Source organism: Hemiscyllium ocellatum, chromosome 31 (genome assembly GCF_020745735.1).
Source record: "Hemiscyllium ocellatum isolate sHemOce1 chromosome 31, sHemOce1.pat.X.cur, whole genome shotgun sequence".
In the NCBI taxonomy this organism is placed as follows: domain Eukaryota; kingdom Metazoa; phylum Chordata; class Chondrichthyes; order Orectolobiformes; family Hemiscylliidae; genus Hemiscyllium; species Hemiscyllium ocellatum.
The window spans coordinates 35864443-35879159 of record NC_083431.1 but is presented as its reverse complement, the minus strand read 5'-3'; the positions used below and the strand labels follow the sequence as shown (position 1 = coordinate 35879159).

General features: G+C 42.9%; 1 protein-coding gene across 1 annotated transcript in view; it reads right to left on the bottom strand.

The window, feature by feature from the left end:
• The window catches only part of LOC132830257 (eosinophil peroxidase-like), a 34926-nt gene that overhangs the window by 566 nt on the left and 19643 nt on the right, over positions 1 to 14717 (bottom strand). The window contains exons 8-11 of the mRNA XM_060847802.1: positions 12359 to 12617; positions 8831 to 9001; positions 3642 to 3879; positions 1066 to 1271 (exon numbers count right to left, since the gene is read on the bottom strand). Of these exons, the coding sequence (XP_060703785.1) occupies positions 1066 to 1271; positions 3642 to 3879; positions 8831 to 9001; positions 12359 to 12617 (874 nt within the window). The remainder of the gene's footprint in view (positions 1 to 1065; positions 1272 to 3641; positions 3880 to 8830; positions 9002 to 12358; positions 12618 to 14717) is intronic.

Genomic DNA, 14717 nt, shown 5'->3' with positions numbered 1-14717 from the left:
TGGAGTGGATGACGTAGAATGTGGAAACAATTTCTACCTCACAGTGTTTGCCACGTATGAAAACAGAAGTAAATGTGAAATGATAAACACCCTTTCAGTCAAGCACAATTGCAATGAGGATTTATTTCGATATCAACCAAGCACATATCTATCCAATCCCCGACTCCCAACTAGGCACATGGAGAAACTGAGAGGAATTTCCTCTTGACTCCTGAAAGTAACAAATGATCAGGACATTGATTGATTTGTATATTCCATCTTCTCAATAATGATCAGTTATACTCTGCACATGATTCACCCACTGACACAGCTTTCAAAGAAACATCCTGTTTATAATGAAATAAAAGTCCACTTTACATCCATAGAAGAATGGTGCGAACCAATATTTCTTTCATTCATCACCAGGAAAATTGGCAAACACAACTTACCAACTGTCCACAGAATGACTACTCACCATGACTATCTATCCTGAAGCTAACTTGCAGAAACTATACCTTGACACTGGATGCCACTGGACTCTGGTTCAGTTGATGTCACCCTCAATGTTTCAGAAAAATGTGGGTGAAGTCAAAAATTCAGACTTGCACTCCAGTGCAGTATTTGGATGAATGCTACACTTTCAACGAGGCTTTGGTGAGGCAGTAAACTGACAATGATTGAAGGGATTAAATAAGAACGGAGATAAACCAAAAGCAGCAAATACATTATCAGAGAAGTGTAAATGGCATAAATGGGTTCAGGAAATAATTAGCTGGTTCTGGGGAGAGGAGGAATTGATCAATTATGGGAGTTGATTCAAGATATATGCAATTCGATGATGACAGTGATTTTAGTGGCAGGTCAAGGAAGTGAATAGATGAGCTGATCTAATAGTTAGGTCTACATTTCCTGCTTCTAATGTTATCGTTCTTAACCTCAGTGACTGTTCACAGTCTCATCTCTGAGCTTTCCTTTGCTCATGTATTACACCAGTACATTTGGTCAGCATTATACACAAAAATAACTGAACCATAATACCAGCTTAATACCATAATGAACGCTGGGCCCAGTCCTAACACCCCATACCTTGTAAATCTTCCTTCCATGCACTCAGGTCGACCTGTGGGATCTCACTGCAGTTTACATATCCAATTGGGAATGGACGGAATTTAAAGGCATTCTGAGGAAGGAACTGAATCCCTGTGTTATCACAGATTATCCTGGACAAGGAGATGTCTTTAAGAGCCTGACGCTGGTGGGCAGGAAATGTTTCATCATTTTCCCACCAGAATCTGAAAAACAAAGGGAGATCATTTAATATTAAGTCTCTGGAATTTTCAGATCAGGGACAACTTGTTGATTAAAACAGTGTCCTGACATTCCTGACTGAATGAGCTGCTGAGAAGGTTGGGAGCATTAACGGATGTTCATTGATCCCATGTAAGATTATGATGAGGGAGAGGGATTTGGATTTCCTGAATTGTTTCTTAGTCTGAAGATTTAATATAAGTAATTGCATTCACTGTAAGATGCAGAAAACACACTTGTCACTTTTTGTCTTGACCATTCTTTAAACTGCAATGTTTTCGATCAAAACAATGCTGATGGTGGAGGATTATTTTTCAGACTGGAGGCCAACAACCAGTACTGTCCCACAGCAAATGGTGCTGGATCCACTATTGTTTGTCATTAATGTAAATGATTTCAATAGGAATATAGGAAGCACGGTTGGTAAGGTTATGGATGACACCAAAATTGGTGGTATAGTGGATAGTGAAGAAGGTTATCTAAGTCTACAACAGAATTTTGATCATAGAATAGAATTCCTACAGTGTGGAAGCAAGCCATTCAGCCTATTGAGTCCACATTGAACCTCTGAAGACCATCCCACTCAGCCCACACCCCAACCCTATCACCTTGCATTTCATATAGCTAATATCTCTGGACATTATGGGAAATTCAGTATGGCCAATACACATAACCTGCACATCTTTGGAGTGTGTGATGAAATGGGAGCACCCAAAGGAAACCCATGCAGAGACGGGGACAATGTGCAAACTTTATATACATAGTCTCCCAAGGGTGAAATTGAACCTAAGTCCTTGGCGCTGAGGCAGCAGTGCTAACCACTGGGTCAAAGGCTGAGGAATGGCAGATGGAGTGTAATTGAAATAAATGTGTGGTATTGCATTTTGGTAAGACGAACAAGAGCAGGTCTCGCACTGTTAAGAGTAGGGCCGTGAGTAGTGTTGTTGAACAGAGGTATATAGTTCCTTAAAAATGGTGTCAAGGATAAACAGGATGGTGAAGAAGGTGTTTGGACGCTGATCTCCATTGGTCAGAGTATTGAGTACAGGACTTGGCTGTCATGTTGTGGCTGTACAGGACATTGGTGAGGCCACTTTTGGAATATTATGTGCAATTCTGGTTGACTTGCTACAGGAAGAATATTATTAAATTGGAAAGGATGCAGAAATGATGTACAAGGATGTTACCAGGACTGGAAAGTCTGAGGTATAAGGAGAGGCTGGATCGGCTGGGACTTATTCCCTGGGGTTTGGGAGATTGAGGGGTGACCTGATAGAGGTTTATAAGATCATAAGGGGAATAGATAAGCTGAATCGCAAATACCTTTTCCCGGTAGGGGTGGGGTGGGGGCAGGGGTGGTTTAGAACTATGGGGCATAAGTTTAAGGTGAGAAGAGTAAGATTAAAAGGGCACTGAGGGGTAACTTTTTCACACAAAGGGTGGTTCATATATGGAACGAGATGGCAGAGGACGTGTAGATGCCAGTACACTTACAATATTTAAAATACATTTGAACAGGCTTAAAGGGATATGGACCAAGCGCAGGCAAATTGGATCATTACAGTTTCGGAAACCTGGTTGACATGAACGAGTTGGACCAAAGGGTTTGTTTCCGTGTTGTGTGAATATAACTGCATGTTGTGACTAAATGCACTAGATGTTAACTCTGAACTTGCAAGGATTGGCTCAATTGGCATTGCTGATGGTAGGATGGCTAAGCCATGTACGAAAGCTGATTACCATGAACACACAAACTAGATGCCCCATGAAATTTGGACAGGCCCAGACCAACTTAATAATAGCTGATGAGGTCGTAAGCTGGGCAGTAGGAGGTTAATTTTAAGTGGGAGCTGCTCACTCCAAGTTCCCACTGAGCGCCAGAAATGTAATTTGGAACTTATCCATCCTGCTTCTCAACTTGGTCTGACTGGGTGGAGTGTGCACATAGCAAGATACACTCTGGAAATTCCAGTGAGGTCCTCAATGCATCATAGGGCCTGGATTGGTACCTAATATAGAGGCTTGTTCCTGAATCTGAGGAGCTCTTGCACTGAGCTTGGAAAGCCTCTGGGGCAGAATAACTGGGATTGGAAGGCATTAACTTTAGCATGGGGACTGTAGGTTTGCTGCTGACCAATTGCTATAACCAAACCAAACATCCCCATCTTTCACCATTGCTACTATGAAGGCATCTCACACTTCTAAATGTTATGAGATATCTCTGAAGCAGATGGCACTTGAACCCATGCCTTCAGGCTCAGAGGTAGGGATACTCCCATTGTGTCACAAAAGCCCGCAACTATGAGGCCCCAAATCAATGAATGTCAAAATTTGTAACTTTTTTTGTTCCTTACCTGTCTCCATCTCTCAGATTCTTGAATTGTTGTCCTATTAAACAAGCCAACAAAGGGCCCACTCTGCCACCTTTTACGAAGGGTTCGGAGATTGCCCCTAACCACACGTCGATATTTTCTGGAGTTCCATACAAGTCAATGAGTTTCTTTGCTAAAGCAGTATTGCGGAGGACCTTAGAGAGCTGATCCTGATTTCTGGGTGCTGAAAGGCCACAGAATCTTCGCCAAGCATTGTAACCTGTGAAGTTCAGAGAGTGTGAAACATAAAATATATCTGTCATATATATGACAGATCTGCTTACTATAAAATATATCTGTCTACTATATGTTACACTGGAAAAAGTTCAATAAATTTTATTTTATTGCTACATAAATGCTGAGGTTCAAATGTTTGGCGAAAGATCAGCTGTTAGGTCTCTGACAAAGACTTTCTGAAGCTAAATGAATGAAGGTTCATAGAATGATACAGTGATACAGACATATATTTTCCTCTCCAGACATATATATTGGGGAGTGAAGTAACTAAATAAGGCAAGAATAAATTGGTCGGATTTTAATATTGAGAAAATCTGGCTTGATTTCCCTCAAACCTTAAATGATGACTTCAGAATCTTGTCCTTCAAAAATGACTAGCCTATTTCCATGCAGTGGCATCTCATTTAAGACCAGAAGACTATAGGACCAGAAATTAGGCCACTCGGCCTATTGAGTCTGCTCCACCATTCAATCATGACTGATAGGTTTTTCAACCCCATTTGCCCGCTTTCTCCCCGTAACCTTTGATCCACTTGGCAATTAAGAACTTATCTATATCTGTTTTAAATACACTCAATGACCTAGTCTCTACAGCCTTCTGTGGCAATGAATTCCGCAGATTCACCACTCTCTGGCTGAAGAAATGTCTCCTTATCTCTGTTCTAAAAGGTCTTCCCTGTGCCTGTGCGTCCTCATCTCTCCGACAAATGGAAACATACTTCCAATGTCCATTCTGTCCAGGCCATTCAGTATTCCGTAAATTTCAATCGGATCCCTCCTCATCCTTCTAAACTCCATCAAGTATAGTCCCAGAGTCATCAAAGGTTCCTCATATGTTAAGCCTTTCATTCCTTGGATCATTCTCGTGAACCTCCCCTGAACCTTCTCCAGGGCCGATTCACCTTACCTGAGATATGGGGCCCAAAGTTGCTCACAATACTCACAATACTCTGGTCTGACCAGAGCCTTATAAAGCCTCAAAAGAACTTTTGCTTTTCTATTCTAGTCCTCTCGAGATGAATGACAATGTTGTATTTGCCTTCCTAACTGCCAACTCAACCTGCAAGTTTACCTTAAGAGAAACCTGAACGAGGACTCCCTTTGCACTTCCAATTTCTGAATTTTCTCCCCATTTAGAAAATACTCCATGCCTCTATTCGTCCGACCAAAGTGCATGACCTCACACTTTCCCACAGTGTATTCCATCTGCCACTTATTTGCCCACTCTCCTAACTTGTCTAAATCCTTCTGCAGCTTTCATGCCTCCTTAATACTACCTGCCCTCCAGCTACCTTTGTACCCTCTGCAAACTTAGCCAGAATGCCCTCAGTTCCTTCATCTAAATCATTAATGTATAAAGTGAAAAGTTGTGGTCCTAACACCGAGCCATGTGAAACACCACTAGTCACTGGCTTCCATCCTGAAAAGGACCTTTTTATCCCCACTCTCTGCTTTCTGCCAGATAGCCACGCTTCTATCCATGTTAGCATCTTGCCTCTAACACCAGGGGCCCTTATCTTACTCAGCAGCCTCTTGTATGGTAATTTATCAAAGGCCTTCTGAAAGTCCAGAGAGATAACATCCATTAGCTGTTCTTGGTTTAACCTTCTCATTACCTCTGCCAAGAACTCTAGTCGGCATGACCTTCCCTTGATGAAACCACGCTGACTTTGCCTTATTTTGCATGCACTTCCAAGTATTCAGAAATCTCATCCTTCACAACAAACTCCAAACTCTTACCAACAACTGAGGTCAGGCTAATCGACCTATGATTTCCAGTCTTTTACCTTGCTCCCTTCTTAAACAATGGAGGGGTTACATTAGCAATTTTCCTGTCCTCTGGGACCCTCTGTGACTCCAATGATCTCTGAAAGCTCAACTCTAAAGCTCCCCCACTATCTCTTCAGCTATCCCCTTCAGAACTCTGGGGTATAGCTCATTAGGTCCAGGTGATGTATCCACTTTCAGATCTTCCAATTTTTCTAACATCTTCTCCTTGGTTACGGCCATCGTATTTGTCTCTGCTCCCTAACGCTCTTGAATTTTTGGGATGTTACTCATGCCTTCTACTGTAAAGAATGATGCAAAGTAATTATTCAGTTCCTCAGCCATTTCTTCCTCAGCCATACCAAACTCACTGTACTGCACTTCCAATTCTCCCCTTCTCCAGAGACAAACTAGATGGTTTAAAAATCCAATAACCTAAAAGAGAGTAGTAGATGGTAGCTGCAGCTCACTGAATACACATACTATCCATTAGATCACAACGTCTTCTCCACCATGTCCCTGCATTGGTCCATGGGCATCATCCTCCCTGATCTTTCATCTGAGCAAGTGGGCATCAGCAAACTGCCATCCTCACCACATCCCCTTGCCCACTCTCGGAGCAACTCAGAAGCCATTAGAGGCCCTCAACACCAATAATACTCATGCTTCTGTTAGGTCTCTTGGCACACAGAGACAGCCACTCCTCACATGCTTCTGTGCAGAATGCTTAAGCAGTGACATGGACACTCGCATTAATTTGCTTTCTTAGTACACCCTGACTTTAGCACTTGGGTGTATTCAGTCTCTATGTGGGTGACATTACTTTCTTAGAGCAAATTGACTGCAATGCTTAGTTTCAGGCTTCCAGCCTCTCTGGAAAGAGAAATAGAGGCTTCCACAGAAAATGCCAGACTTGCTGGTTTTCTCCAACATTCCCTCAGTATTTTTTTCAGCTTTCCAGTGATGGTTGTTATGCTGGACTCTGTAGCTTGCGTTGATATTTTAGTGCATGAGGACCTGAGCATTCAGTTACAGATTGGCAATCATTGCTGTTTAGCTTGTTCTTTTTCAATGTTGGTGGAAAGGCCAATAGCTTGTGATGAAAGAGAACATTAAACATTTATGTTTCAGACAGGTAGGGAATGGCTGTATATCTGTACAATACCTTGCTCCAGCTATCTCAGAGCTGCAGCATGTGCCAGCAACTGACACAGCAAGCGCACTTCAAGTAACTGTTGATGTGTGAAAGACAAAGGGAAAAAATCCTTGGTGGGGTGAAGGGAGATTGCATCAGTCAGAGGGTATTGCCACAGACAAGAGGCTCACCTGACTACAGGAGCCTGACCACAATCAATCAGTCAGGTGCTTGGTCTTTAGTGAATCGAGGGATTTGTGCCCTTATAGGGGAGGCGATGGGATTATTGCTAGACTTTAATCTAGATACCCAGGTGATATTCTGGTGACCTGTGTTCAAATCCCTGCCATGGCAGATGGAGGAATTCAATCAGGCTCCGGAATTAAGTATCTAATGTTGATCACAAATACTTTGTGGATTATTGGATGAAGTCATGATGAAGAGTTAAGCCCGAAACAATAACTCTCTTGCTCCTCAGATGCTGCCTGACCTGCTGGGCTTTTTTCCAGTGCTACACGTTATCGACTCTGACTTCTCCAGCATCTGTATCCTTAATGTCTCCTAATACCCATTCACTAATGTCCTCTACGGAAGGAAACACCCATTCTTACTTGGTCTGGCCTGCATGTGACTTCAGGACCACAGCAATGGGCAATAACTACTGGCCTAGCCAGAATTTAAATGAATTCATTTTTAAAAAAATTCTGAAGGTCAAGTGCAACCAATCTGGGATTTAGATAGGAGCTGCTATTGAGACAGTGTTTGTAGGTTAGCAGTAGTCAGTTGGGCCTGTTCTATTAAGTCTGTCCAAGAGATAGGCCGCAGCCAATCCTAGTGGTTGGGTCCATAATGGGCAGGAGTTTATGGGGTGTAGTCCATGGAGCCATGGGAAAAGCGAACAGCTCTAGACTGGAATAGGATTCATGAAACTGGGTTGATAAGGGAATAGACACTTATAGGGAGCAATTTCAGAGCGTAAGGTAACATTTTTTACTGAGTAAAAGGGCACCAGGAGTCATCAACAGAGACATTCACATAATGCTGGCCTCCACTTTGAGAGGGGATGGCACCAACAAAGGCTTGAAAATTTCCAAAAATCATAAATTCAGATAGTAAAATGGGCACACAAACAATGAAATAAAGGGGCTTAACCAAAATGAGGGGGTGACTGTAAAGTCACTGGGTCTGCAGGGAGGGAAACTGAAAATGAAACATGAAGACTGGAGAAATCTATGGGTGGCAGGTGAAAACTGCAGGTCACCCACATAAACATACAATTGGAACCTTGCCATGTCAGATCACAAGTTAACTATACAGTAACTTCACAAGATGGCTGCCAACACATGAAATCTGGGCAGAGTCAATCACTATTTCTATCCTGAGGTAGGAATTAACAACTTTGAGTTTGAGATTCTTCTTGGGCCAATTGTAGTCAGTATGCCTTCACTGATTCATTACTGGCACTCATCAGAGGTTACTCCATGTCCAAAATACAGATTTCAAATGATGAACTCAAGGAATGTCTCTTGCCTTCTTGCCAAGTCAGCTAAACTATGTCATGAACAACACAGAACCTAAAAGTGGAAACTCCCTTGCTAGGTTTTGGTAGTTTTATTTCTTGTACTCCTTGATAAAGCCCACTTTCCCTTGTAAATGCTCTCTGGCATTTCAGAGAGGAGCTGATGTGCCCTTTCAATTATGATAGCAGCTGAGAAACCTAGAGGTGTGATTCTGGTCCCATTTTCCACAGTCTCTGATGATTGTAAGATGATCGTATAGATTGTTTCTCAATTCATCACCCAATACCTACTCTCTACTACCCAGCACTGGACTTCAGCCTTTCATCAGCCTTTCCATATCATTTCCAACCAGTGTTGAGTGAAATCAGTTTTTCTCAGTGAGTATAACCAATATGTTGCTGCTGGCCTCTTGATAATGTGGCTCCAGACACTGAAATTCTTGTATTAACTCATATTTTTTAAAAATTTGCTTTTCAGAGTCAAACTCTACCCAGTGTTTGCTTTCTGCTTACCTGGGAGTCCATGATCCCGGGAACGCTGCATATTCAGGGAACCCAGGTCCATTCCTAAATGAGCAGTCAGTTCAAAGAGTTTCTCCCGCAATTCGTCTGGTAACATCTTGTCCTGTCTCTGCAGTTTGGCTGGTCTGCCCAACAACCCTCGCATGAGGGGATCGACTCCACCTAATGCACACAGGCACATACACAAAACAAGACCCCTTCATCCATCTCCCAGTTTGACAACACACTGTCTGACATGCAGCTGGTGGTACAGTGACTGATGCTGCACATTAAATATCTCCAACTGAGCAAAACAGGAATATCTGTGAAATGACTATTACCCAATAAAAGCACCATTGAAACTATACCCATAATGTTTTCTTTTATTCATCAGATTGAAGTCTCTAAACCAACACTGACACAAGGATATAAAAAAACCAAAGTTTGTGCGAAGATTTGTAGCTCAGGTGCTTGTTGTAGTGGTTCTGTTCGCCGAGCTGGAAGTTTTTGTTGCAAACGTTTCGTCCCCTGGCTAGGAGACATCATCAGTGCTCTGGAGCCTCCTGCGAAGCGCTTCTTTGATGTTTCTTCCGGTATTTATAGTGGTCTGTCCTTGCCGCTTCCGGGTGTCAGTTTCTGCTGTCCGCTGTAGTGGTTGGTATATTGGGTCCAGGTCGATGTGTTTGTTGATGGAGTTTGTGGATGAATGCCATGCCTCTAGGAATTCCCTGGCTGTTCTCTGTCTGGCTTGCCCTATGATAGTAGTGTTTTCCCAGTCGAATTCATGTTGCTTGTTGTCTGAGTGTGTGGCTACTAGGGATAGCTGGTCGTGTCGTTTCGTGGCTAGTTGGTGTTCATGTATGCGGATTGTTAGCTGTCTTCCTGTTTGTCCTATATAGTGTTTTGTGCAGTCCTTGCATGGTATTTTTTTAAACTACATTAGTTTTGCTCACGTTGGGTATTGGCTCCTTTGTTCTGGTAAGTTGTTGTCTGAGCGTGGCTGTTGGTTTGTGTGCCGTTATGAGTCCTAAGGGTTGCAGTAGTCTGGCTGTCAGTTCTGAAACGCTCCTGATGTATGGTAGTGTGGCTAGTCCTTTTGGTTGTGGCATGTCCTCGTTCCGTGGTCTATCTCTTAGGCATCTGTTGATAAAGTTGCGCGGGTATCCGTTTAGGACTCATAACGGCACACAAACCAACAGCCACGCTCAGACAACAACTTACCAGAACAAAGGAGCCAATACCCAACGTGAGCAAAACTAATGTAGTTTAAAAAAATACCATGCAAGGACTGCACAAAACACTATATAGGACAAACAGGAAGACAGCTAACAATCCGCATACATGAACACCAACTAGCCACGAAACGACACGACCAGCTATCCCTAGTAGCCACACACTCAGACAACAAGCAACATGAATTCGACTGGGAAAACACTACTATCATAGGGCAAGCCAGACAGAGAACAGCCAGGGAATTCCTAGAGGCATGGCATTCATCCACAAACTCCATCAACAAACACATCGACCTGGACCCAATATACCAACCACTACAGCGGACAGCAGAAACTGACACCCGGAAGCGGCAAGGACAGACCACTATAAATACCGGAAGAAACATCAAAGAAGCGCTTCGCAGGAGGCTCCAGAGCACTGATGATGTCTCCTAGCCAGGGGACGAAACGTTTGCAACAAAAACTTCCAGCTCGGCGAACAGAACCACTATATAAAAAAACCCCCAAAGAAGTATGGATTCTGGAAACCAAAAAGAAAATCAAAAATTGCTGGAGAAACTCTCCAGATCTAACAGCATCTGTGGAGTTAATCAGAGTTAATGTTCCTCAGAACTAATGACAGCTCAGAAAAGGTTGGCATTTATGGTAAAGAAGGGGTAGGAGTTGGAGGGGGAAAGAATAAATGATAGGTGGAGTTGGAGTCCTGATGGAAACATAGTTGGACAGACAAAGGAATGGGTAAAGGTTGGCCTGGGAAAATCAAGAGCTGCTACTGCGGACTGTTACTGGCTGACAATGAGTTGTTTGTGGTAGCAATCCTTGTGATGACAGGGCCTGGTATGTATGGGTTGGGTTAAGGAGATGGTGCTCAGACCCTAAAGTTATTGAATTTGGTATGGAGTCCAGAGGCTGCAGAATCCCCGAGCGTATTGTATTTCCAGCTTGTGCTGAATTTCCCTGAAACACTGCGGCAAACCCAAGAACAGACATTGGCCAGGGAACACGATGGTCTGTTGAAATGGAAAGTCAGAAAAAGCTCAGAGTCATTTTTGAGGATAGAACATAGGTGTTCTGCAAAGCAGTCGCTCAGTTTACACTTTGTCTCCCCAATGTAGAAGAGACGGCATTGTGAGCAGTGAATACAGCAGATTAGATTAAGTGAACCTCTTTCTCTGGTATATCAACAACATCATTGGTGCTGCTTCTCTCTCTCTCTTCCAGAATTTGAAAAATAAATCAATTTTGTTTCCAATTTCCTCCCTGCACTCACCTTCATCTGTGTCTTCCTCTCCCTGCGTCCCCACCGGTACCCTTTCCACTGAAACTCATTCGTTTGACTGAACTGGTCCTCATCCTTACCAATTTCTCCTTCAAATCCTTCCACTCCCTCCAGACCAAAGCAGTAGCCATGGGCACCCGTATGGGCCCCAGCTATGCCTGTCTCTTTGTTAGCTACGTAGAACAGTCCATCTTCCATAGTCACACTGGCACTACTCCCCACCTCTTCCTCCGCTACATTGATGACTGCATTGGCGCCACCTCGTGCTCCTGCAAGGACGTTGAACAGTTCATCAACTTCACCAACACATTCCACCCTGACCTTAAATTCACCTGGACCATCTCTGACACCTCCCTCCCCTTTCTGGACCTCTCCATCTGCATCAATGACAACCGACTTGACACTGACATTTTTTACAAACCCACTGACTCCCACAGCTACCTGGATTACACCTCTTCCCACCCTACCTCCTGCAAAATGCTATCCTATATCTTGATTCTAAATGAATCTTGCAAATTTTAAGTTTAAGGTTGTTCTTGTTTCTCTGCAGCTGTAACATTGTACTTCTCACACTGTTCTATTATCATTATTCACTTTGTATGGAATGATCTGCCTGCACTGCATGCAAAACAAAACTTTTCACTACAGTTAGGTACATGTGGCAATAATAAATCAAATCAAATTACAAAAAATAGTTCAACTTATCAGTATCACATTGTTGTTGGTGAGAGTTCGCTGCAGCATGCGTACTGTCTGCTGTATTATCTACATCATAACAGTAACTAGACTTCAAAAAATACTTCCTTGCCTGGAACTAAACTCTATATAGGTTAAAATAACTTTTACAACTGGGACCAGAGGTAATTAAATATTAAGCTTGGTATAATGTCTCACACTCATTTACAGCTAGAACCCAGTTCAAGTCATCATGAGACTAAATGCCCATTACTGCAGTGGAAAGCTGCTCTCAGTCTCACTGCAATCTCTCAGGATGAGATTGCTGCCGTCATATTAAAGATTGTTACCTACCTTCCTTGATCAGTCTCCAGGGAGTGAAGAAAGCCTGGTGCAGGTCAAGGCTTTTGAATTGTGGGTGTTCCTGGTAGTTTTCATCAAGACGGAATAGCTTTGGGTTAATCATGAGATGTCCAAAACGGAAAGCTGCTGTGGAGACAACATTGGCAATACCAGGATCGATAGATTCATCATAGCCTTCATAAGGTGAGAGATATTTCATTGTTGCCTCCTTTCCGATTACCAGGGGAACATAGTCTCTGTGGTTTATTATCTGTAGTGGTGAGAAATTAGAAAGTGAAAAATAATCAGCTTGATGAAACCTAAAAATAATCACTTCAAAAGAGATGAGTAAGTGTTGGGCTTGAAAATGATTTTTTTCTGCTGGATGTTATTGGTTACAGCTCTTGCACAGACAGAAGGATTAAGTTAGAGTAGAGTAGCTTTGTTATTTATCGCTTCTACCGTCTACAGTAAAAACTAGATAGCGTTCCTCCAGGATCGAGAGTGCTACATAGACAGCACAAATACAAAGGGCAGTGTAAAGTGCTTAAGAAGTGCAAAACACGCAAGTTACAGTGTAAAAGTAGAAGAATAATTGATAGACATTGTTCTAGCAGCAATTTGAAGTCATGCAAGGAATTTCAGCTGGAAGAAAGTCCGATCATACTGTGTTAAGGAGCCTGATGCTTGGAGGGGAGAAACTGTTGCACTGTGAGAAACCAAGTGCTCCAGTACCTTCTGCCAGATGGCAGGAGGGAGAACAGGTTGAGTGAAGTGTGTGTATACCACAATGCTCTTAGCCTTTTGGATGCAGCATGTGGTATAATTGTCTATAATGGAGGGGAGAGAGACCCCGATGGTTTTCTCGGCTGTCCTCACTATTGTTGTAGGGTTTTATGATCTGAGATGGTGCAATTCCCGAACCAGGCAGTGATGCAGCAGCTCAAGGTACTCTCAATGAACCCTGTGTAGAATGTAGTACGGATAGTGGGAGTGGGAGGTGGGCTTTCCTCAGTCTACACAGAAAGCTTCTGCCATTGTTGAGGTTTGGGAGTGACAGTGAGAGCAGATTGTCCTTTACCCTAAGACCTGGGTGTGTAGTGAGGCTTCAGGAAGTAACAAGCAGGTATAGGAGCTGAAATTGTTAAGTTCAGCCTTTAACTGAACAAAGGCAGCCCACTGTCTGAACCCAGAACACGGACAACTCTGTCTGAACCCAGAACATGGATAATACTGTCTGACTCCAGAACGTGACAACTCTGTCTCACCCCAGAACACAGACAATTCTGTCTGACCCCAGAGCACAGACAATTCTGTCTGACCCCAGAGCACAGACAACTCTGTCTGACCCCAGAACATGGACATCCTGCTGTCTGACCCCAAAACATGGACATCCTGCTGTCTGACCCGAATTCACATTGCAGCTAAGTCAACGTGCACACTGATTTTATATAGTCCTGTATTCCGCACTATTGGTCACATCCTGGTGCTGAACTGTCCTGTGTCTGATATTTTAAATTTCTCACTGTTTGTAATGCTACAGCCAATATGAGGGAAGGTGTTCATTTTCGAGCACTCACTGACTGAGCTGAATAATGTGATGACATCCAAATGAACAAAATGGTCAACCTATCTGCTTCATTTGGTTAAATATTAGTCAAGAATTCATTTCCGGGGGTGGGTCCAGAATATACTCATAACGAGAGCTGCCCTGAACCCACCTTGTTCCTCTATGATGCCACCTTCAATGATATGCAACATTATCCAAACTTTTATCTAACACCAAAGTTGAGTCAATCAAAAACATTTCCAGGTCAGTATTCACTAAAAGAAAATTCTAGTATTGACCATTATGCCCACACCCTGACTCCTACCAGGCTCAAATATTTGGATAAAGATGTATAATTCTCTACTAGTCAAAAGAAGTTGATTTCATAGCAAAAGGCAGGAAAGAAGGGCATCATGGTTCCTGTACTTTGCATTGGTGCAATATTGGGGATAGCCAATGAAGACAGGGTAATGTGAGTCAGCTCATTCTTTTGGAAAAGCATTGATTGAACATGCAATGTCTTAGAACAAGACAGTGAATGCTACTGAACTGTGCAAAGTTGAACATGCCGAGAAACATCGCCAGTCTAATGGAAATATTGACTGTATTGTAAAAGTTGATAAAGAGCTGCTAGAGGTAGTAGTGGAGGCTGGTACAATTACAGCATTTAAAAGGCGTCTGGATGGGTATATGAATGGGAAGGGTTTAGAGGGATATGGACCAAGTGCTGACAAATGGGACTAGATTAGTTTAGGATATTTGGTCAGCATAGACGAGTTGGACCGAAGGGTCTGTTTCTGTGCTGTACACCTCTATGACTCT